This window comes from Ranitomeya imitator, chromosome 1, assembly GCF_032444005.1.
Source record: "Ranitomeya imitator isolate aRanImi1 chromosome 1, aRanImi1.pri, whole genome shotgun sequence".
Classification (NCBI taxonomy): domain Eukaryota; kingdom Metazoa; phylum Chordata; class Amphibia; order Anura; family Dendrobatidae; genus Ranitomeya; species Ranitomeya imitator.
In genome coordinates, this window is record NC_091282.1 from 243327198 (window position 1) to 243350665 (window position 23468).

At 41.4% G+C, this 23468-nt stretch overlaps 1 protein-coding gene across 1 annotated transcript in view; it reads right to left on the reverse strand.

The window, feature by feature from the left end:
• ERP29 (endoplasmic reticulum protein 29) overlaps nt 1-23468 on the reverse strand; it is a 50492-nt gene that overhangs the window by 17140 nt on the left and 9884 nt on the right. Inside the window, exon 2 of the mRNA XM_069754829.1 lies at nt 1759-1897. Within this exon, the coding sequence (XP_069610930.1) occupies nt 1759-1897 (139 nt within the window). The remainder of the gene's footprint in view (nt 1-1758; nt 1898-23468) is intronic.

A 23468-nucleotide genomic window follows, 5' to 3' on the forward strand; every position in this document is an offset into this window, starting at 1 on the left:
ACAAGTTTAGTAGCTAGTGGATCCAGTGAGCGCTTCTCATGCATCAATGGTGACTTCGTGTAGACTCGGTATGACCTCCCACAACCTCCAAAGCAATGAACGTTCCAAAAATTCTGAGGCATCGTCTACCTCATTTTTGTATTTTCGCTATTTTGAGGATGGAATAAAGCTACGTTTTATCGCTATACAAATTCTGTGGTGCCTTTTGAAACTTTCAAGTTTAGTAGTTAGATTAGATTTTTCCCAGACTTTTCCTGTTGAGTTCAAGGAAGTAGCTACACCTTTGGCAAACACTCACGCTGTCTAAAACTGGCGCACCGCCATCACAGCTCTATGCAGCTGACTCGCATTTGATCTAGAGAGGTATAGAACAGCACAGTGAACCACATAACACTAAATTTATGTGGGGGAAATACCAATCTAATGTGTGAATGTCACAAGCTAGGATTTGGTTTTGTTTAAAGGGTACAAATTAAAAAAAAATGCTAAAACACCTTTTCTTAGAATGAAGTCTTGTGCCACTGCTCTAGTATTTCTTCTGGAAATGTATGAATGGACAACTCAGTATTTTCATTCCTTTAGTTAAAGGCTTGTCAGAGAATGCAGGTACAGGTTCTTAAAACAGAACTGTACTTTCATAAAATTTTGCATAAATCAATAGTAAAGGAGATTATAAGAAATCAGAGAAATCAACTTGCTCACCCACTTATCAGACCCTTCTTCCTCACCCCGGCCTCCTGAACTTGTCATCCACTGTGAAAAAAACATTTCAAGTCTGTTTTGCTCAGAAAAGATGACTGCAGGTGTCATGTGACACAGCCTTTATCCTCTATAGCAGTGTTCCCCAAGTCCGGTCCTCAAGAGCCACCAACAGGTCATGTTTTCAGGATTTCCTTAGTATTGCACAGGTGATGGAATTATTGCCTGTGCAGGTGATGCAATTATCACCTGTGCAATATTTAAAACATGACCTGTTGGTGGCTCTTGAGGACCGGACTTGGGGAACACTGCTCTATAGAGAGGAAACAGATAAAAAAAAAACATTGTGCAGAGCTCTGCAACAAGTCTTTTACCTCACATAAGAGCTCATTCAGATCAAGACAGCTCAGCTCTGCTATAAAATGTCCTGCACGTTGCTGCAGCTTGTCCCAGTGAGATAAAAACTGAATGAAGAGCAGGCAATCCCTATATGTGCTGTGTATGGAGAAATCACTGCAGTACGTCTCCTCCTCTCGGCTACCAGTGGATTGAAAATTATAGATAGAGTATGCATAGGGGAAAACTGGTGAGAATGTAGGATATAGGTCACATAATGGCCAGAAATGTTTATTTTTCGGCACACCTTATGTTGAAAAGTTACTTAAAAACAGAGTTACACGTTAAACAAGAGGATAAGATATGAATGCAGACAATAACTGCAATATCGTGACAAAGACTGTTGACAAAGGAAATAAAAAATCAGATCTCAATGTATTCATACATTTCTGTGAGGATTAACAGAGGAGACACACCATGTAGAGTTGTAAGAAAAGATACTGGAGGCTCAAATTATGTAATAGATTCTTTCTGTATTAATTTTGCTTTCAAAGATGCTGAACACTGGTCAGCAATTCTGTGAGATCATTTACTATGCTGGCTGCTTCAGTAGTAGATGTATTTTCTTTACTATAAGATAAATGCATACATAACTGAAACCAGAGTGAATGTAATGTTAAACTACAGAACAAAAATTAGAAACATCAGCAACGCTCGAGCTACCTGAGATCCCAACGTCAGCCACCAGAAGCTCTTTACTAGAAGATGAACTTTCTGCTAATTGTTTGAACTCGTCCTGCTTTTCTCCATATGGATACTGAGTATCAAACTTCACCAACACAAACTTCATCTTTGGAATGACCTGTAGTGGAAGAGAAAATGGCATACTTTATGGAAATACTCATTGTATCAATACGTGCTTGCTTTACTTGGAAAAATATATAATTACATTTTGAAATTGAACTTTTCTACATACGTTAAAGTCAGAATTTTCTTCTTAAAACAAGTCATCAAGTATTAAAGATTATTCCCAACTAAACAAGCAACTATATCTCCAACGCAACTAAAAATACATTTGTAATTAGCCTTTGTTTTCTTTCTACACTTCTTATGTATTCTTAAAGAAGCCCTCCAATTAAAGCTGTGTATATGTGAATGTAGTGTATTGTCAGTGTGTTAATATACCAACCTACCACCGCCTTCTCCGGTATACGGCTTCGTCCTGCTTCTCTTCCGCATGACATCACCAGCGTGGATTGAGTAGCCAGGGCCCCAGGCAGTTTACAAGGCGTGCCCACCTCCACCCCAGGTACCTATGTATCACGTGACAAGTCATCCTTTGATAGATTATGTGAGTAACACAGAGGTGCTCTGTTGCTCATCTTTAGATGGAGAATGAGAGAATGACAGATAATTTTTCCCTTATGTACAGCACTATACAGTGGGTACAGAAAGTATTCATATATAGTAACATAGTTAGTAAGGCCAAAAAAAGGCATTTGTCCATCCAGTTCAGCCTATATTCCATCATAATAAATCCCCAGATTTACGTCCTTCTACAGAACCTAATAATTGTATGATACAATATTGTTCTGCTCCAGGAAGACATCCAGGCCTCTCTTGAACCCCTCGACTGAGTTCGCCATCACCACCTCCTCAGGCAAGCAATTCCAGGTTCTCACTGCCCTAACAGTAAAGAATCCTCTTCTATGTTGGTGGAAAAACCTTCTCTCCTCCAGACGCAAAGAATGCCCCCTTGTGCCCGTCACCTTCCTTGGTCTAAACAAATCCTCAGCGAGATATTTGTATTGTCCCCTTATATACTTATACATGGTTATTAGATCGCCCCTCAGTCGTCGTTTTTCTAGACTAAATAATCCTAATTTCGCTAATCTATCTAGGTATTGTAGTTCTCCCATCCCCTTTATTAATTTTGTTGCCCTCCTTTGTACTCTCTCTAGTTCCATTATATCCTTCCTGAGCACCGGTGCCCAAAACTGGACTCAGTACTCCATGTGCGGTCTAACTAGGGATTTGTACAGAGGCAGTATAATGCTCTCATCATGTGTATCCAGACCTCTTTTAATGCACCCCATGATCCTATTTGCCTTGGCAGCTGCTGCCTGGCACTGGCTGCTCCAGGTAAGTTTATCATTAACTAGGATCCCCAAGTCCTTCTCCCTGTCAGCTTTACCCAGTGGTTTCCCGTTCAGTGTGTAATGGTTATATTGATTCCTTCTTCCCATGTGTATAACCTTACATTTATCATTGCTAAACCTCATCTGCCACCTTTCAGCCCAAGTTTCCAACCTATCCAGATCCATCTGTAGCAGAATACTATCTTCTCTTGTATTAACTGCTTTACATAGTTTTGTATCATCTGCAAATATCGATATTTTACTGTGTAAACCTTCTACCAGATCATTAATGAATATGTTGAAGAGAACAGGTCCCAATACCGACCCCTGCGGTACCCCACTGGTCACAGCGACCCAGTTAGAGACTATACCATTTATAACCACCCTCTGCTTTCTATCATTAAGCCAGTTACTAACCCATTTACACACATTTTCCCCCAGACCAAGCATTCTCATTTTGTGTACCAACCTCTTGTGCGGCACGGTATCAAACGCTTTGGAAAAATCGAGATATATCACATCCAATGACTCACCGTTGTCCAGCCTATAGCTTACCTCTTCATAAAAACTGATTAGATTGGTTTGACAGGAGCGATTTCTCATAAACCCATGCTGATATGGAGTTAAACAGTTATTCTCATTGAGATAATCCAGAATAACATCCCTCAGAAACCCTTCAAATATTTTACCAACAATAGAGGTTAGACTTACTGGCCTATAATTTCCAGGTTCACTTTTAGAGCCCTTATTGAATATTGGCACCACATTTGCTATGCGCCAGTCCTGCGGAACAGACCCCGTCGCTATAGAGTCCCTAAAAATAAGAAATAATGGTTTATCTATTACATTACTTAGTTCTCTTAGTACTCGTGGGTGTATGCCATCCGGACCCGGAGATTTATCTATTTTGATCTTATTTAGCCGGTTTCGCACCTCTTCTTGGGTTAGATTGGTGACCCTTAATATAGGGTTTTCATTGTTTCTTGGGATTTCACCTAGCATTTCATTTTCCACCGTGAATACCGTGGAGAAGAAGGTGTTTAATATGTTAGCTTTAAATTTTTCACTCTGTTTCATTGCAGCCATTTCGTAACTTCATAAGTATTCAGCCCGTTTGCTCAGACACTCATATTTAAGTCACATGCTGTCCATTTCCTTGTGATCCTCCTTGAGATGGTTCTACTGCTTCATTGGAGTCTAGCTGTGTTTAATTAAACTGATAGGACTTGATTTGGAAAGACACACATCTGTCTACACTGTGTGCAGAATTATTAGGCAAGTTGTATTTTAGAGGATTATTTTTATTATTCATCAACAACTATGTTCTCAATCAACCCAAAAGACTCATAAATATCAAAGCTTAATATTTCTGGAAGTTGGAGTGTGTTTTTTTTAGATTTTGGCTATCTTAGGAGGATATATGTTTGTGCAGGTAACTATTACTGTGCAGAATTATTAGGCAACTTAATAAAAAACAAATATATTCCCATCTCACTTATTTTCACCAGGTAAACCAATATAACTGCACAAAATTTAGAAATAAACATTTCTGACATGCAAAAACAAAACCCCCCAAAATTAGTGACCAATATAGCCACCTTTCTTTAAGATGACACTCAACAGTCTTCCATCCATAGATTCTGTCAGTTGCTTGATTTGTTTACGATCAACATTGCGTGCAGAAGCCACCACAGCCTCCCAGACACTGTTCCGAGAGGTCTACTGTTTTCCCTCCCTGTAGATTTCACATTTTATGAGGGACCACAGGTTCTCTATGGGGTTCAGATCACGTGAACAAGTGGGCCATGTCATTATTTTTTCTTCTTTGAGACCTTTACTGGCCAGCCACGCTGTGGAGTAGTTGGAGGCATGTGATGGAGCATTGTCTTGCATGAAAGTCATTTTTTTTTCTTGAACGATACGGACTTCTTCCTGTGCCACTGCTTGAAGAAGTTGTCTTCCAGAAACTGGCAGTAGGTCTGGGAGTTGAGCTTCAGTCCATCCTCAAGCCGAAAAGGTCCCACAAGTTCATCTTTGATGATAGCAGCCCATACCAGTACTCCACCTCCACCTTGCTGGAGTCTGAGTCGGAGTGGAGCACTCTGCCCTTTACTGATCCAGCCTCTGGCCCATCCATCTGGCCCATCAAGAGTCACTCTCATTTCATCAGTCCATAAAACCTTTGAAAAGTCAGTCTTAAGATATTTCTTGGCCCAGTCTTGACGTTTTATCTTATGTTTCTTATTCAAAGGTGGTCGTTTTTCAGCCTTCCTTGGCCATGTCCCTGAGTATTGCACACCTTGTGTTTTTTGTTACTCCAGTAATGTTGCAGCTCTGAAATATGGTAAAAATGGTGGCAAATGGTATCTTGGCAGCTTCACGCTTGATTTTCCTCAATTCATTGGCAGTTATTTTGCTATTTTATTTTTTGCCCAACATGCTTCTTGTGACCCTGTTGGCTATTAGCCATGAAACGCTTGATTGTTCGGTGATCACGCTTCAAAAGTTTGGCAATTTCAAGAATGCTGCATGCCTATGCAAAACATCTAGCAATTTTTGACTTTTCAGAGCCCGTCAAATCTCTTATTTTGTCAAAGGAAAGGAAATTGGCTAATAATTAAGCACACCTTATATAGGGTTTTGATGTCATTAGACAACACCCCTCCTCATTACAGAGGTGAACATCACCTGATTTACTTAATTGGTAGTTGGCTCTCAAGCCTGAACAGCTTGGAGTAGGACACCATGTATAAAAAGTATCATGTGATCAAAATACAACTTGCCTAATAATTCAGCACACAGTGTATATAAGACCTCACCACTCACAGTACATGTCAGACCAAATCAGAATCATGAGGTCAAAGGAACTGGCCAAGGAGCTCAGAGACGGAATTGTGGCAAGACACAGATCTGGCCAAGGTTACAAAAGAATTACTGCAGTACTCAAGGTTCCTAGGAGGTTCGTTTTAAGTATGCTGACATACCTCTATATACAGTATGAGCCCCTACATAGCCTCAAAAGTAAGTAAATATAGGTGGGCACCATCAAAAAACAATACTTGGAACGGGATCACTTAAGTGCATATCTATTAAATTACATACATAGAAAGAAAAGGAATATATGCACACAACCAAGGGATCACCAAATATTAACAAACTTTAATTAGAGAGCTAACAAAAAATTAAAAACACTTAAAAAGCATCCAAACAAGGATTTCCCCAATTGATCCAAAAAATACATATGTTCAATAATAAATGTCCCTAACAGCCTGATAACAACAATAACACAATCAATAATAAAAAATTCATACATAAATAAATACGATTAAGCATACATGATCTCAATCATGGATATAACTCCAAAGCCTTAATAGTGCTGATAATACATCTATTGTGTCATGATCACATAGAAGGCAGATATATACATGACCAAAAGGTAAAGCCAAATGATCAAAATATATGCTGTCAGCACAATGAGATAAAAATTACCTCAAACAGTTTCAAGAAAAAAGGAGGTCACAAAAAGACAAAATAAGGCACATCATGGGAAAAAATTCAGGGAATCAGCAGTTTAAACGATAATGTTCAAACCCATATGTATGGCACCGGCTGTAAAGGAGACATGGACCCACGCGTATCAACTACCACCGTGTCTTTCTTAAGGTAAGTGTGTCTTTGAATTGAAAAGCTCATCTATAAATATTCCCATATAATGATACTTAAATCCATACCAGGTGGTCAGCAGCAAGGAGAGACGAAACGGCCAAAAGATCGGTGTCCTGCACACGGCGCATGCGCAAGACATCATATTCGGTTATCCATGTAAGCTTTACCAATTCAGCTTTCCCCTTGCGCACGCGCCCCACAAACTACAGGACATTCATCAGGAACGACTAGGTCAGCTATATTTGCTCTTCTTGAAAAGAGCTTCCTATATTGGGCATCTTATATCACCATATGCTGTATTTAATTCACTTACCCTTATTTGCTCTTGCTTCATACGACCTGCTTGGATTTTTATCCTCTATTTTATATATCTTTTCCAAGCTGACTCTCCTGGGTAAATACAGTATTTTGTAATATGGATATACTTCATTGATTAAAACAAAAAGTATGCAAAATAATATCATGTTATCTACGGCACGGGCTTATAGGCATATTTTAAGAATTGATTGAGGTACAATTTTGACAATAGTTTAAAATGCATGAGGAGCAAAAACTTTTTTCATGTTCTTGTGACATGATGTTAACTCATAACACGGCAGATAAAGTACAATGAGAGAATCCATTATGTCTAGCGCATGCACAAATGTAGTATAGGGAATCTCTTATAATTTAATATAGGTACGGTGCACTTTTTTGTATTAATTTGCACAGTATGATGTGTGATATACATAGATTTATTAGGGACTTTCTTGAAACCACTTTCTACTGTGTCTATGATTGGAATATGCGCCGTGATATGTGGGGCGCATGCAGCCTAGCTAACCTAGTCGTTCCTGATGTATGTCCCGTAATTTGTGGGGCTTGTGCGCATTGGACAAACTTTGACTTTTTTCAAAACGCCAGCGTTCTATATGTACGAGGGTGAATTCTCAACAGCAACTTACATTATATGCGCACATAGTGTGGGAAGTGCATGCGCAAGGGGAAAGCTGAATTGGTAAAGCCATCAGATAGCCCCAATATACAGTATGAGCACATACATAACTCCCTATACACAGTATGAGTACCCACATAGCCGTTATATACAGTATGAGCCCTCTCATATCGTCCTATATACAATATGTGCCACCACATAGCTCCCTATATGCAGAATAAGCTCCCACATGAGCCCTTACATAGCTCTCTATATACAGTATGAGCCCCCACACAACCCCCTATATACAGTATGAGCCCGCAAATAGCTGTTGTGGGCTTAGATACAGTATGAGTCCCATATAGCCTCATATATACAGTATGAGCCCCTATATACACAGTATGAGCCCCACATAACTTTCTATATGCAAGATGACCCTCCACATAGCAACTTATCTACAGTAAACACATAGCCACACATCTCACACAAAATATAAAAAAAACAAAAAAGAAAAAACACATACTCACCTCGGTCCCGTTCCCCCGGCGCTCTTTTCCGATCTCCAAGGCTCCAATTGTACTCGCTGATGACAACTACATGCTGGTGCTTCTGGCGCCAGCTGATGACTTCATCTCGCTGGCAGGTCACAGCATAGGTGATTGGAGCTCCCTTTGAGCTGCGCTGCCATTCTGCGACAATAAAGCTTCCAGCCAGGATATGTGCACCACTGATGGCAGCGCACAAAACATAATGAGGACAATCTGGCCATGGGCCCCCCAGGGCCTCAGGTGGTAGCCCAGATTGCTCTCACTATAATCCACCTATGGACATATCGACTCTTCAGACTCTCTGGGTGACGCTGAGCTCTGCATGGCATAAAAGTGACATTTACAATGTAAGTCTTTGGAGTGTCAGAATGAGGCTTCATAGGCTTACATTGCAAAAGAGACTTCAGGGTCACACATGGAGCACAGAGTGATCCGGAAATTCTCGAGAGAGTGAACACTGGTGACGGCATTCAGAAAAGGAGCAGACCAGCGCTGTATACAGGAGATGGAGGTGATAGGTGAGTATACTAACACACACTACATATACACATGTTTAGTGAAAAAAAAAAATCAAGTAAGTGCTTCTTTAAAGTGAACCTGTCAGCAGGATTGTGCTGAGTAAACTACAGAGAGTGTCAGGTCGGTGCCATTATGCTGATTAAAATTATACCTTGGTTGATGAAATCCGTCTTGTGGTTGTTGTTTAATCTGTATTTGCAGCTAATGATATGCTCGTGCTCCTTGGCGGCCTGTGGGGGTCTTTATGTGGTGCTCTGCTTACATATTCACTTGTATGGCTTCTGACAGGTCACTGATCCCTTAATGACCTGCCCCCTATTTTACATACTGCATAGAATATTGTGGACTTAGAAAAAAAAAGTAACTTTAGCAAAATGGCGCCGGGGGTGCATGCACAGCAGCATCTATCACTTGCCGATAGATGCTACTGCGCAAGTGCCGCCACCATTTTGCTGCAGTCAAAAATAATTCCCTATAACAAAATGGCGCCACCAGCGGCGCTTGCACAGTAGCATCTATCGCCATTTTGCTGAATTAACTTTTTTTTTTCTTAGCCCGCAAAATTATATGCATTATATAAAATAGAGGGCAGGTCAGTGAGGGATCAGTGATCTGTCATAAGCCATACAGATGAATATGCAAGTAGAGCACCACATGAAGACCCCTCCACAGGCCGTCCCGCAGCACGAGAATCTCATTAACTGCAAACTACAAATAAAGATTAAACAACAACCACAAAATGAATTTCATCAAGAAAGGTATCATTTTAATCAGTATAACAGCACCAACCTGACACAGTGTGTAGTTTACTGAGCACAATCCTGCTGACAGGTTCCCTTTAAGTACCTCTGTGGAGAAAAAAAAAATATTTTATGCCTGGGAATTCAGGTTTTGCAGCCCATTCAATCTGTTATTTATTTCTACTCCTTGATTCCACTCATTTCCAGGGTTAGCAAGAAGAAGGAACACTTGAGATTATGCAAGAGGATGAGTTTGGGGCATATAGCCATTGACCCTATGATGGTGACCCGCTGGAGCATACAAATGTGGCAGGCGTAGTTCAAAAGTATGCCACTGAAACTTTATTCCAAGCGAGCACAGAGTGTAATATTTAAAAACAGAAGCATTTAGCTCGGAGGTTACAGTGCATGGTCACGATTCTTAGCAGTTATAGCCTGCTGGAATGAAAGCTTGGTGATTATAAAGCAACTCACCATAACTTACCCTCAAGGCTTGGCTCAGACACTGACTTTGGTCATCATTGCTGTTGAGATAATAATGCCTCTAACCTCTGTTAATAAGCACTCCCAAAGTGGTCCATACCTTTCGAACAGAATACACCTGTTGTGTTGGAGCTGGTCAGTGGCCAGTGAAGCCGAGAACTTGGATGGAACCTGGAAGTGGTCCGGAACCACAAAGCAAGTCACCCAAGGACTCCACCTCAGCAGTGGTGAGCCCTAGTAGACTCCAAGAATTCTCCACAGATCACAATTTTGCTGATACACATCACACTACACTCCTCTCTCGGCACATTACACACTTCAATACCCTAGTATGAAGCATGTATAATAGCACAACACTACACACATTACCAGAGACCCTTACGTATGGTGCCTGTACACCAGCTGATCCAGTCCCTCAGACAATCTCAGATCAATTACTTCTATGACAATTGGTGGTGACTTACTGACCTGTCTAGACAGGCTGACCAGAATTTTATGTCCACAGAATGATTGCTAATAGGATTGTTCTGTGCCCATAGTTTACCATGTTATCAGTAGCACATCTATTGCTTACACTGGACAATGGTCTGCTGAGAAGAATGATTTTTAAGACTCAATAAATATCAACAAACCCAACAAACAAGAATTATACTGGTTCGACTGGTGATTGTCATCGTGTTTAAATTAGCCGATAATAGGGGACGAGTGCTCCTACCAGTTCAGCTTCAACCAAATGCAGACAAAGCAATCATCACTGCTATCATTAAAAGGCATAGTTCCTGAAAGGCAAAACATGTTAATGGCACTCAGGAAACCATACAAGCCAGAACATGTATTAGCATAACTTATCGACATAATATTAATGTCCAGTTAACTTTGCTGATCTAAGCAGATTAAAGAGAACCGTCATGTTAAACACATAAGCCTCGATTCATCATTTGAGAGGGTTTTTTTAAGTAATTTTCCTTTTTATTCTTCTGGTATAAGTTGCCATTTTTGGCACTAAGTTAATCAAAATTAGAGAATGAAATTCTTGAATTTGGAGCAAATTAAAAAAATTGGCTTTTTCCTGTCTTCAACTCCTTTTTCACTTGCAAATGCTGGATGGACTGGTGTAAGGTACACCACCATAGGCGGATTAGAATGAGGGCAATCTGGAGTACCGCCCAGGGCCTGAACCTCTGGGTGGATTATCGCCAGATTGCCCTCATTATAATGCAGGTAGGGAGTTTTCCTGGCTCTGCCGACGATGCAGAATGGCAGCGCAGCTCTAGGTAAGCTCCCATTACCTCTGCTGTGACGTACCAGCGAGATGACGTTATTGCGCTAGCATATACACGCTGGCCAGTAGAAGTGAAGCCTCAGGGACCAGAGCAGAGCGCCAGAGAAACATGAGCGAGGTGAGTAAATCTTATTTTTTTAATTAATATGTGTATGGGATGTGCGGACTCGTACTGTATATACGAGGCTATATGGGGACTTACACTGTATACAGGAGGCTATGTGCAGGCTCATACAGCATATAGGAGGCTATGTGAGGGCTCATACTGTATACGGGAGGCTATGTGACGGCTCACACTGTATACAGGAGGCTACGTGAGGGCTCACACTGTATATTGATTTTAACTTTTATATTTATTTTTTTATATTTGTAAAATCTTTTTTTTTTTACTTTTGCCATGCTTCAATAGTCTCCATAGGAGACTAGAAACTGGCACAACTCGATCGCCTCTGCTACATAGAGGCAATGTTCAGATCAGCTATTGCAGGCACATGTTTTAAACAGCTGACATGTCCCTGGAATAATGTGGGCTTACCGCCGAAGCCCACATCAAAGCAGGGGATACTGACATCGGCGTACTAATACATCCGATGTCAGTAAGGGGTTAAAATCCGAAATGTTGGCCTACTGAAATGTATGTTCAGTAAATGCAGTGAATACTTGGTCAGGGCTCCCTTTGCATCAATGCGGCGTGGCATGGAGGCGATCAGCCTGTGGCACTGCTGAGGTGTTATGGAAACCCAGGTTGCTTTGATAGCAGCCTTCAGCTCACCTGCATTGTTGGGTCTGGTGTCTCATCTTCCTCTTGACAATACCCCATAGTTTCTCTATTGGGTTAAGGTCAAGCGAGTTCGGTGGCCAATCAAGCACAGTGATACTATTGTTTGTAAACTAGGTATTGGTACTTTTGGCAGTGTGGACAGGTGCCAAGTCCTGCTGTAGAATGAAATTTCCATCTCCAAAAAGCTTGTCGGCAGAGGGAAGCATGAAGTGCTCTAAAATTTCCTGGTAGATGGCTGCGCTGATTTTGGTCTTGATAAAACACAGTGGACTTACACCAGCAGATGACATGGCTCCCCAAACCATCACTGATTGTGGAAAGGTCGCACTAGACCTCAAACAGTTTGGATTGTGTGCCTCCCCACTCTTGCTCTAGACTCTGGGACCTTGATTTCCAAATGAAATGCAAAATTTACGCTTCTGGCGTTGTCTATTGCTCATGAGTGGCTTGATACAAGGAATGCGACGCTTGTAGCCCATGTCCTGGATATGTCTGTGTGTGGTGGCTCTTGAAGCCATGACTCCAGCAGCAGTTCACTCCTTGTGACTCTCCCCCAAAATTTTGAATGCTCTTTTCTTAACAATCCTTTGAAGGCTGTGGTTATCCCGGTTGCTTGTGCACCTTTTTCTACCACACTTTTTCCTTCCACTCAACCTACCATTAATATGCGTGAATACAGCAATCTGTGAACAGCCAGCTTCTTTAGCAATGACCTTTTGTGGTTTACCCTCCTTGTGGAGTGTGTCAATGACTGCCTTCTGGACATCTGTCAAGTCAGTAATCTTCCCCATGATTATGGAGCCTACTGAAAAAGACTAAGGGATTCTTATTCTTTGTTTGACCAGGATATCATATATATGTTTCTTCTTGGACTTGGTTAGGGTTTTTTTCTGGTCAGATTGTTGAAAAATATTGATGATATATACTGTATATACCCCTCAGCCCATTAGTATCTATATTGTATGTATTTATATATGTTCATTACATGTTATCTGATCACCTATAGAGGATGCCAGGTCAATCAGAGAAGTGGTAGGGCTACATAGGGGCAGTCGACGAGGCGCCATACCATTACATCTTAGGGTGCCAACTTCCGCTGTCAGGAAGGGAATTGTGATGAGCCAGTATACTCGTTGCTCGGGTGGTCTCCGAGTATTTGTTAGTGCTCGGAGATTTCGTTTTTGTACACGCAGCTGCATGATTTACGGCTGCTAGCCAGCCTGAATACATGTGGGGGTTGCCAGGTTGCTAGGGAATCCTCACATGTATCAGGCTGTCCAGCAGCCGTAAATCATGCAGCTGAGGCTACGAAAAAGAAATCTCCGAGCACTAACAAATACTCGGAGATCACCCGAGCGTGCTCATTAAAACCCGAGTAACAAGTATACTCGCTCATCATTAGAAGTAAAGCGTGGAGGAAAAAACTTGTTCCAATTTCCCTTCATTTCTGCTTTTTTATATCGCTGTTTTTCTGTGCAGATGTGTGTGCATGTATGTCTTTATGTATTAGATTTTTAAAGTAACTAACCAGAGAATTTTCTAAGGTTTTTTTCGTTATGGTTTACATGTATAAGGTGCCCATAGGTTGATTGCTGATTGAAGGGGTTATGTGGGGGATGATATTGTATGTAGGGAGCTATGTGGTGGGTCATAATGTATATAGGGGTGTCAGCAAACTTAATTCTGCCCAATATTAAGTCTATGAACTCATAAAGGACTAGCTAGGGATAGCCGCCAATGAGTGGGGGCGCCACTGCCCAGGTCCTAGGGTGCCAACCTCCGCGACAGGCAGGGAGGAGTGAGAATAGGGCACCCTAGGGTAACGGCAGGCTTTTCTATTTGGGGTTTCTGTTTTCCACTCTTTACCTTTAATTTCTATGCTTCCTATTCTCCTGAGGAGTAATATCCATCGCTATCCACAATATATGGATTTCATACTGCAGTGAGTTCAACTCATGTTCTAATAGTACTGACATTTCACTCTACTGTGTCCCCGGTATGAACATTTAACAGGATCTGCACTCTATGTACTTATGTCATAGTTTGTCCCTCCTTGGATAATACGACAGTGTCTTACCGTAAACGGTGTAAATCTGCACATAAGAATGGTGGTATATTGAGGGCTTTGTGTAGGTGAGTGCTTACTGAGTAATAGCATCTAAGATACACGCCCCCTTTTAAAAAAAAAAAACAGATGCATTGCACTCGACTCCGGCACTTCTAGGTTGGGCAACATGAGGCAATGCGCTGTGCCGACCATGGAGCGCAGGCGCAGTACACACTCTGTGCTCCTGAGGAGGCGCGGCACCCAGCAGTCCGAAGCTGCGGACAGCTGATATGTTTCTACTACTTCACATCCGGTCAGGTGAGCGGCAGTACGCGTCACACAGACCGGATGTCGACATACAAGGCGCGCTTTGAAATAGACTGATGTACAAGTGAACAGCACGCACACGGATGTCAGCGTCGGCTGAATAACACATATGAGATGAACCCCAACGTCACCCCCTGATGAGGATTACCGAAACATGTCGGGAGAGGAGGGGAATAAGTCCACTGCCATGAGGAGAACCGAATGAGGATATGATACACGGTTCCGGGCGGGTGAGACCGTTCTGTACATTTTTCCAGTCAGATTTATGGATATGCATACTTGTTAGGCAAACACGCAAAAGGTACAGTTTATATGCCGTTATGCGGTGTAACAGAGTATCCATCAATGTAAACCCCAGTCCTGAGCACTTAATATAGAGGTTTTCAGTGTTATTGGAAAAGGCGTTAACCCTGTAAAGTGCGGACATAGAGGGGGACCACAGGCCCGTTGTGAGAGCGTAGTATATCCTCCAGTCTGCTTCCACGGATGCTCAGATTATTAGTGAGGTTGTAGTGGTAACATAAATCACATAGTTTTGGTGATAATACTACACAGCAATCCCAAAACAAAAGGTACTTTCTAATAAAATATAGTTTATTATACAGAAATAAAACATACATAGACATCAAGTGACAAAAAATATATAAACACAAAATCACAAAAATTCACAAAAAAAGGGTACAAAAGACCATTAAAAAGAGGGACATATCCATAGGAGAACCACTAAATACTATGATGCTGCGGTGCTGTAAAGTACAAGTGACACATATGGTACTCTAAGGGGAGAAGCCCCTATGACTAAAGTGGCCTCCTGAAGAAGCCGTCAGTGAAACGCGCGTTGGGGCAGAGGGACGCCGAGGAGAGACTACACTGCATACTGCGGGTAACTAGCATCTTTTTATGCCGATATCGGCACTTACCACTTTAGTCATAGGGGCTTCTCCCCTTAGAGTACCATATGTGTCACTTGTACAATATAGGATGGTCTAAAAACTTAGACAGGAACACATGATACTACATATGGGCCATACTAGACTATGACCTTTTTCTATTAGTGAGGTATTTTGCCTCTCTTTACTTTACAGCACCGCAGCATCATAGTATTTAGTGGTTCTCCTATGGATATGTCCCTCTTTTTAATGGTCTTTTGTACCCTTTTTTTGTGAATTTTTGTGATTTTGTGTTTATATATTTTTTGTCACTTGATGTCTATGTATGTTTTATTTCTGTATAATAAACTATATTTTATTAGAAAGTACCTTTTGTTTTGGGATTGCTGTGTAGTATTATCACCAAAACTATGTGATTTATGTTCTAGTATCTAGTGGTACTTATATCCCCAATTCAGGGGTATTCTACTGAGGGGCAACCTATGTGAATTGTTAGGTTGTAGTGGTAGTTGCGTTGGTTTTGTTGAGATGCTATAAGTAAAAATCCACAGCGCAGCCCACACATGTTTGTTTGTTTGTTGGTCTGCATCTTGCACTTTTTGTTAATTATTTTAATAGATTTAGTAAAAGTTATATTTTAGTCCTTTATGAGTTCATAGTATTTTTGGGGGGACTACACCACGGCTGAATTTATATCCAATATTAAGTCATACAATTATTAATAGTATTTTTTTGTTAATATTGAGAATGAATTTCGGCCTACAAAATAGTCACAGTCTGTCATGTGGCCACTCCCCCCCTACCCTATTTTGTATAGCGCCATCTCTGTTGTTTTCTGTGTACGGATGTGCCACAGAGCACCAGTGTGTTACTCACATGACCTATCACATGATCTACCAGGGGGGCATGTGACATGTCACGTCATACATCGGGTTCCTGGGGAACACACACACTGTCTAAATTCCCTGGCTACTCTTAATGCACCCCTGTACACCACAGCTTGTCATGAAGTAGACAAGGGGGTGTCCTACCCCCACCTCGCGTTACGTAAACATTTGGCATGTGTTATGCCAGATTTCTTGTGTAAACACTTTGATGAATCAGGGCTATTGTGTCACGCAAAAAGCACCATCATAAATGGTGAAAGTCATGAAAGACAGTTTTTGGTGCAAATTACACCACAATTCTGGTGGATTTAGCTGGTTAAATATCCCCTTTGTCTCCATCTTCCAGGTGCACTTACATTAACAATTTGTCTATATACTTTTAGTAGCAGGACTACAACACACACTGGTTTAAACATCAACCACAAGAAGTCTGCCAATTTATACAGAGGTCATAACGGCTTATTGCTGTTTACAGCATGCACTTTAAACTCCAAAATCACATGGATACAATAATTAACTCTACTAACTAGGCCTCATACCAGGGCCATTTTAGGGGGACCATAGAGGTAGCATAAACCTTAGTACTTCATAAGAAACGTTTCAACTCAATGGGGGGATGGGAGTGAGATTTTTTAAAAATAGGGTCTATATAAATGAATATAGCAATATAATAAATTAAATGACCCCTATATATATATTGTATGCTTATAGCAACCTTAGGTCAGAGATCATCAGAGACCTAATTTTTATAACTGAAAAGATTTGTCTAAGGCCATGTGCACACTAGCAGTATTTGGTCAGTATTTTACCTCAGTATTTGTAAGTCAAAATCAGGAGTGGAACAATCTGAAGAAAAGTATAATAGAAACATATGCACCACTTCTGTATTATCGCCCACTCCTGGTTTAGACTTACAGATACTGATGTGAAATACTGACCAAAATACTGCCGTGAGAACGGAGCCTAAGATTATTTTTTTTTTCCTAGACCAAAGAACCATTTGTTTATTGGCTGGATCTGTAAAAGTGGCAAAATTTAGCACAAGGGGTATCTGCTCAAAAACTTTTTACCTTTTGATCCGACTCTGACACTTTTCTACAAGAGGACAGGTCAACCACTGCACAAAAATGTACTGAACTGTACGGCAGAAAGCTGGCGTAACTTACATCACAAACCTTTGTCACCTCATAGCTGAAGGAGTTCCGTTTCCTGATGCACAGACAGAGCAAAAATATACCAAATTTGATATAAAGTTTGAAATAAATGATGAAAAACACTGATTATACTGAATCCCTTCTCACAAAACTATATATTAATCAATTCACCTCCCCCTGCTCTATAATATGGTGCCTGCAGATTGGTCTCCATTTTAGTGGTGACGGGTTCCCTTTAAAGATGTCACCAATCTTGACATTTCAGTATTAGTAACTATTGGTGTTAACCATGAAACAACATATTTGAGAATGTTTTCTTCTATCTCTTTATTGTGGCCTCATTGGAACATGTGCAGCTGCATAACTTTCTATAAGGAATACCAGAGGAGCATAATGCAGAATTCTAGGAAAATATTTTCGAGCAAGAACTTATTAAAACAGGCATGTCAGGGGTGGTGGCAAGTTCTCTGTAAGGATCCTGGTTTCCTGCTTGATTGACAGTTCAGATGAGTGGCGTTGTAACACTGCCGGTCGAAACTGTGCGCTCTCCAGTGATACAAGTAGCGGCAGCAGGGACGGACTGGGACTGAAATTCAGCCCTGGCATCTGAGATCACACAGGCCCATGTTGTCCTCGCCCCCGAGCACCAGATGGGGATATATTACTAATATTACCCTGCCTGGAGGAAAGAAAGATTTACTACAAGACCAATATTTCTAATATTACCTATAATATCGCTGTATCAGATTCAATAATTATAATATCAAAATAATAACATTGCAATATTACAGACAAATACCAACAAACCACAACCAATATCACCAGCATATACAGTGTTAACAATACCACCATACTGATCATTAAAGGTGTTCAGGTTAAAGTCTATGTAACTTCAGACTTCTGAGTCCGAGCACGTCTAGTGAGATGAAAATCTCATACATGCAGTCACATGACCAAGCGCAACTGCAGTAGGTGAGAGGGTGGTACCGGTAATTGCACCCGGCCCTGGAGCCTAGGGGGCCCTAAAAGTCCCTTTGGCTTATATAAAAAGACCAATGCTATTAAAGTCTTGCAACAATTGGGGGCTCCATTAGACATTTGCTTTAGTGCCCGTGCTATGTAAGTTACACCACTGCACATGATCACCAGTTCCCGACGCCGAAGCCAGAGAATCCTTACAGCGAGGTCTGTGATGACTCAGAAGTCCTCAGTCACATAGAGTCACTGCAGACTGTAACGTCAGGCTTGGACAACTGCTTTAACCAAATCCACTGTACTAAGCCTGATATTACCACCATGCAGTGACCGTATAATGGTGACCTCAGTTTTTACACCAGTGCTAGTGAACCTAGCAAAAAAGCCAAACAAAAAAACAAGTGTGGGATTGCACTTTTTTGCAATTTCACTGCACTTGGAATTTATTTCCCATTTTCTGTTACACGACATGGTAAAACCAATGGTGTCGTGCAAAAGTACAACTCGTCCCGCAAAAAACAAGCCCTCACGTGGCCATTTTGACCAAAAAATCTAAAAGTTATGGCTCTGGGAAGAAGGGGAGCAAACAATGAAAATGCAAAACCAAAAATACCCCTGGTCGTTAAGGGGTTAAAAATAATGACTTCTAGATTCCCCATAATAATGATCCCTCCATTGTGCCTCCTTATAATAATGGCTCTTTATTGTTATAATGCTCCTGAGCAGAAGCATACATGGAAATAACAGACGCCCCATAGAAAAAGTCCTATCACATCACAGTCAAAGAGCAGATCTCCCAACATTTTAAGAAATGGAGAACAAAATGTATTGTAGCACTAAGACAGTTATTTTGCAGCTAATGAAACCCCTAAGTGGTTTCACTTACTATGATACCACTCTCCATAGAGTATTATGCCCCTATAAAGTATGATGACCCCACAGCACCCCACACAGTAAGATTGTCACCACAGCCTCCCATACGGTATGGCATCCACCACAGCCCCCAATATACAGTATGAGAGGCACCACAGACCCACACACAGTATGATGTCCACCACAGGCCTCTATATAAATTGTGATGTCCACCAAAGCCCCATATATTATATGAGGGCCCCACAACCTCCATACAGTATGATGTCCTCCATAACCATCCCATACAGTATGAGTCACCAACAACCCCCAACATAGTATAACATAACCCATAGACCTCCCGACAGTATAATGTCCACCACAGCCACACCACACAGTAAGATAGCCACCCCACAAAATATGATAGATCCCCCATACACTATGAAGATCCCCCAAAGCCCCAATACTGTATGATGATCTCCCACAGAGTCCCGTATATAGTTAGATGGTCCACATCACAGCCCCCCTGTATACTATGATGGTCCACCTGACAGTCCCCATATAGTATAATGTTCCCTCCAACAGTCCCCTATATAGTATGATGATACACCTCTAGGCCCACTATATATTATGATGGAACCCCAGCGACCCCCCATTTAGTATCATGTTTCACCTCAGCCCCCTATATAGTATGATGGTCCGCCTCACAGTCCCTCATATGGTATGATGCTCCCTCCAACAGTCCCCTATATAGTATGATGGTACCCCTAAAGACCCCCCGTTTAGTATCATGTTTCACATCACAGCCCAGTATATAGTACGATGGTCCACCTCATAGTCTCCCCATACAGTTTGATGATCCCTCCAATAGCTCCCTATATAGTATGATGGTCCCCCAAATCCCCGCAACACCCTCCCATACAGTATGATGGTACAGTAATGTAATAGATAAACCATTATTTCTTATTTTTAGGGACTCTATAGCGACAGGATCTGTTCCGCAGGACTGGCGCATAGCAAATGTGGTGCCAATATTCAAAAAGGGCTCTAAAAGTGAACCTGGAAATTATAGGCCAGTAAGTCTAACCTCTATTGTTGGTAAAATATTTGAAGGGTTTCTGAGGGATGTTATTCTGGATTATCTCAATGAGAATAACTGTTTAACTCCATATCAGCATGGGTTTATGAGAAATCGCTCCTGTCAAACCAATCTAATCAGTTTTTATGAAGAGGTAAGCTATAGGCTGGACCACGGTGAGTCATTGGACGTGGTATATCTCGATTTTTCCAAAGCGTTTGATACCGTGCCGCACAAGAGGTTGGTACACAAAATGAGAATGCTTGGTCTGGGGGAAAATGTGTGTAAATGGATTAGTAACTGGCTTAGTGATAGAAAGCAGAGGGTGGTTATAAATGGTATAGTCTCTAACTGGGTCGCTGTGACCAGTGGGGTACCGCAGGGGTCAGTATTGGGACCTGTTCTCTTCAACATATTCATTAATGATCTGGTAGAAGGTTTACACAGTAAAATATCGATATTTGCAGATGATACAAAACAATGTAAAGCAGTTAATACAAGAGAAGATAGTATTCTGCTACAGATGGATCTGGATAAGTTGGAAACTTGGGCTGAAAGGTGGCAGATGAGGTTTAACAATGATAAATGTAAGGTTATACACATGGGAAGAAGGAATCAATATCACCATTACACACTGAATGGGAAACCACTGGGTAAATCTGACAGGGAGAAGGACTTGGGGATCCTAGTTAATGATAAACTTACCTGGAGCAGCCAGTGCCAGGCAGCAGCTGCCAAGGCAAACAGGATCATGGGGTGCATTAAAAGAGGTCTGGATACACATGATGAGAGCATTATACTGCCTCTGTACAAATCCCTAGTTAGACCGCACATGGAGTACTGTGTCCAGTTTTGGGCACCGGTGCTCATGAAGGATATAATGGAACTAGAGAGAGTACAAAGGAGGGCAACAAAATTAATAAAGGGGATGGGAGAACTACAATACCCAGATAGATTAGCGAAATTAGGATTATTTAGTCTAGAAAAAAGACGACTGAGGGGCGATCTAATAACCATGTATAAGTATATAAGGGGACAATACAAATATCTCGCTGAGGATCTGTTTATACCAAGGAAGGTGACGGGCACAAGGGGGCATTCTTTGCGTCTGGAGGAGAGAAGGTTTTTCCACCAACATAGAAGAGGATTCTTTACTGTTAGGGCAGTGAGAATCTAGAATTGCTTGCCTGAGGAGGTGGTGATGGCGAACTCAGTCGAGGGGTTCAAGAGAGGCCTGGATGTCTTCCTGGAGCAGAACAATATTGTATCATACAATTATTAGGTTCTGTAGAAGGACGTAGATCTGGGGATTTATTATGATGGAATATAGGCTGAACTGGATGGACAAATGTCTTTTTTCGGCCTTACTAACTATGTTACTATGTTACCTCACAGCTCCTATATAAGATGATGTTCCACCTCACAGCTCCTATGTAGTATGATGGTACCCCCAACAGCCCCCCATATAGTATGATGGGCCCCCCAGCAGTACAATATATAGTATGGTGGTCCACCTCACAGCCCCTTATATACTATGATGGTCCAACTCACAGCACCCTATATAGTGTGATGGTTCTCCACAACGTCCCAAAAAAAAAAAAAATCCCCGTACTCATCCTCATCCTCCGCAGCGTCTGACTCCTCTTGTATCCTTTCTTGCAATGGATGCTGGCTGACAGCGTGATGCAGTGATGTCATTGCACCGCTAATGTCCAATGTAGGTGCTGGCCTCCTGCAGGTTGCAGACAGAGGGGACACCTGCAACTTTGTGCTCCATCACAACTGTTAACAAACAGTATGGTCGTTTTTTGGATGCAGATTCCGCTAACAATGTAGCAGAAAAGGCGGCCCACGACCAGACAGGCCCTTCTAGCATTTGCCAGAATTGCCAGATGGCCAGTCCAGCCCTGAGTGGCAGCTTTGTCTCTCCGGATAGGAGGAGTGTAGTGACGTTGTAGCTGGCCAGTATAGTTGCTCTGTGGACCTAAATTCTGTGCTCCCTGATGCTAAAAGCAAAAGTGAGCTTTGCCTCTGCAGCATCGTAGGAGCATAATTGCACTAAAGCTGCCCAGGATTAGGAGCTAACAGTATCCGGTATTTGGTAGTGCTTACAAGCTGAATGTATAAGAGCTTGTAAACACTGCGCTCCTTGCCTAGGAAAAAGACCACCGTTAATAGACTATGGGCCGCAAACAATAACATAAAAAATTCCTAATCCTTTTTTTTTAATCTTGTTTTATTGAACTGCCAGCTGAAGAGTATACAACAAATCAAATACAGAAAGATACTTTATGGATTCATGGTGTACTCTGTTGTATATTCAACACATACAGGACACCTCAATTCAATATAAAACCATAAACACTGTAATATCTAAATAAATACAAAATCAATATTGTAATACCTATATATCCCCAGCTCCAGACCCAACTTTTCTCCAACATCAGGGATCACAACATTGAAAAATAAATCAGTAGTACAGATCACTCTACCAAGGTCAGAAGGCAGGTGGGACCTGAGGGTGATAGGAGAATAGGAGGTCCTAGATCAGGGACGTCAAACTCTAATACACAAAGGGTCAAAATTAAAAGCCTGCACAAAGTTGCGGGCCAAATTCAATATTTATTAAAAAAAAATTCTACAACTGAGGAAGTTTTTCCCTATCAAGTAAAACGATGAACTTTTTCATATGGAAAAACTTAATGGGGTTGTCCCAAGAACAAAGCACATTTTAATTACCGTAATAGATTTAGATTAAAAAATAGGAATAATATATGTACGAACAGTATAAAAGCATATGGTCTAATTTAAATATATAATAAAAAAGGATAAAAAACCTTGAATAATACAGATAATAAAGTATGATGAGAACAAAAGTGCCCACAAACACAGTGAGATACCCCTACAGTAAACTCCTCCAAATGCACGCTATGATGACCCTGGTCTTTACATCGTGTCTTCAGATACTCGTGGCGCAGTGGGCGCGTTGTAATGACGTCATCGTGTGCACTGTGATGAGACGTCAGACGCAGAGGGGTAATGATGGGAGAGGGGTCGTCAGCTGACGTTCCTTTTCCAATCATTGCTTTCTACTGTATTGGCATTAGATGTCGATATAGTTGAAAGTGCAATGCCAGGACTGGATACAAAATATAA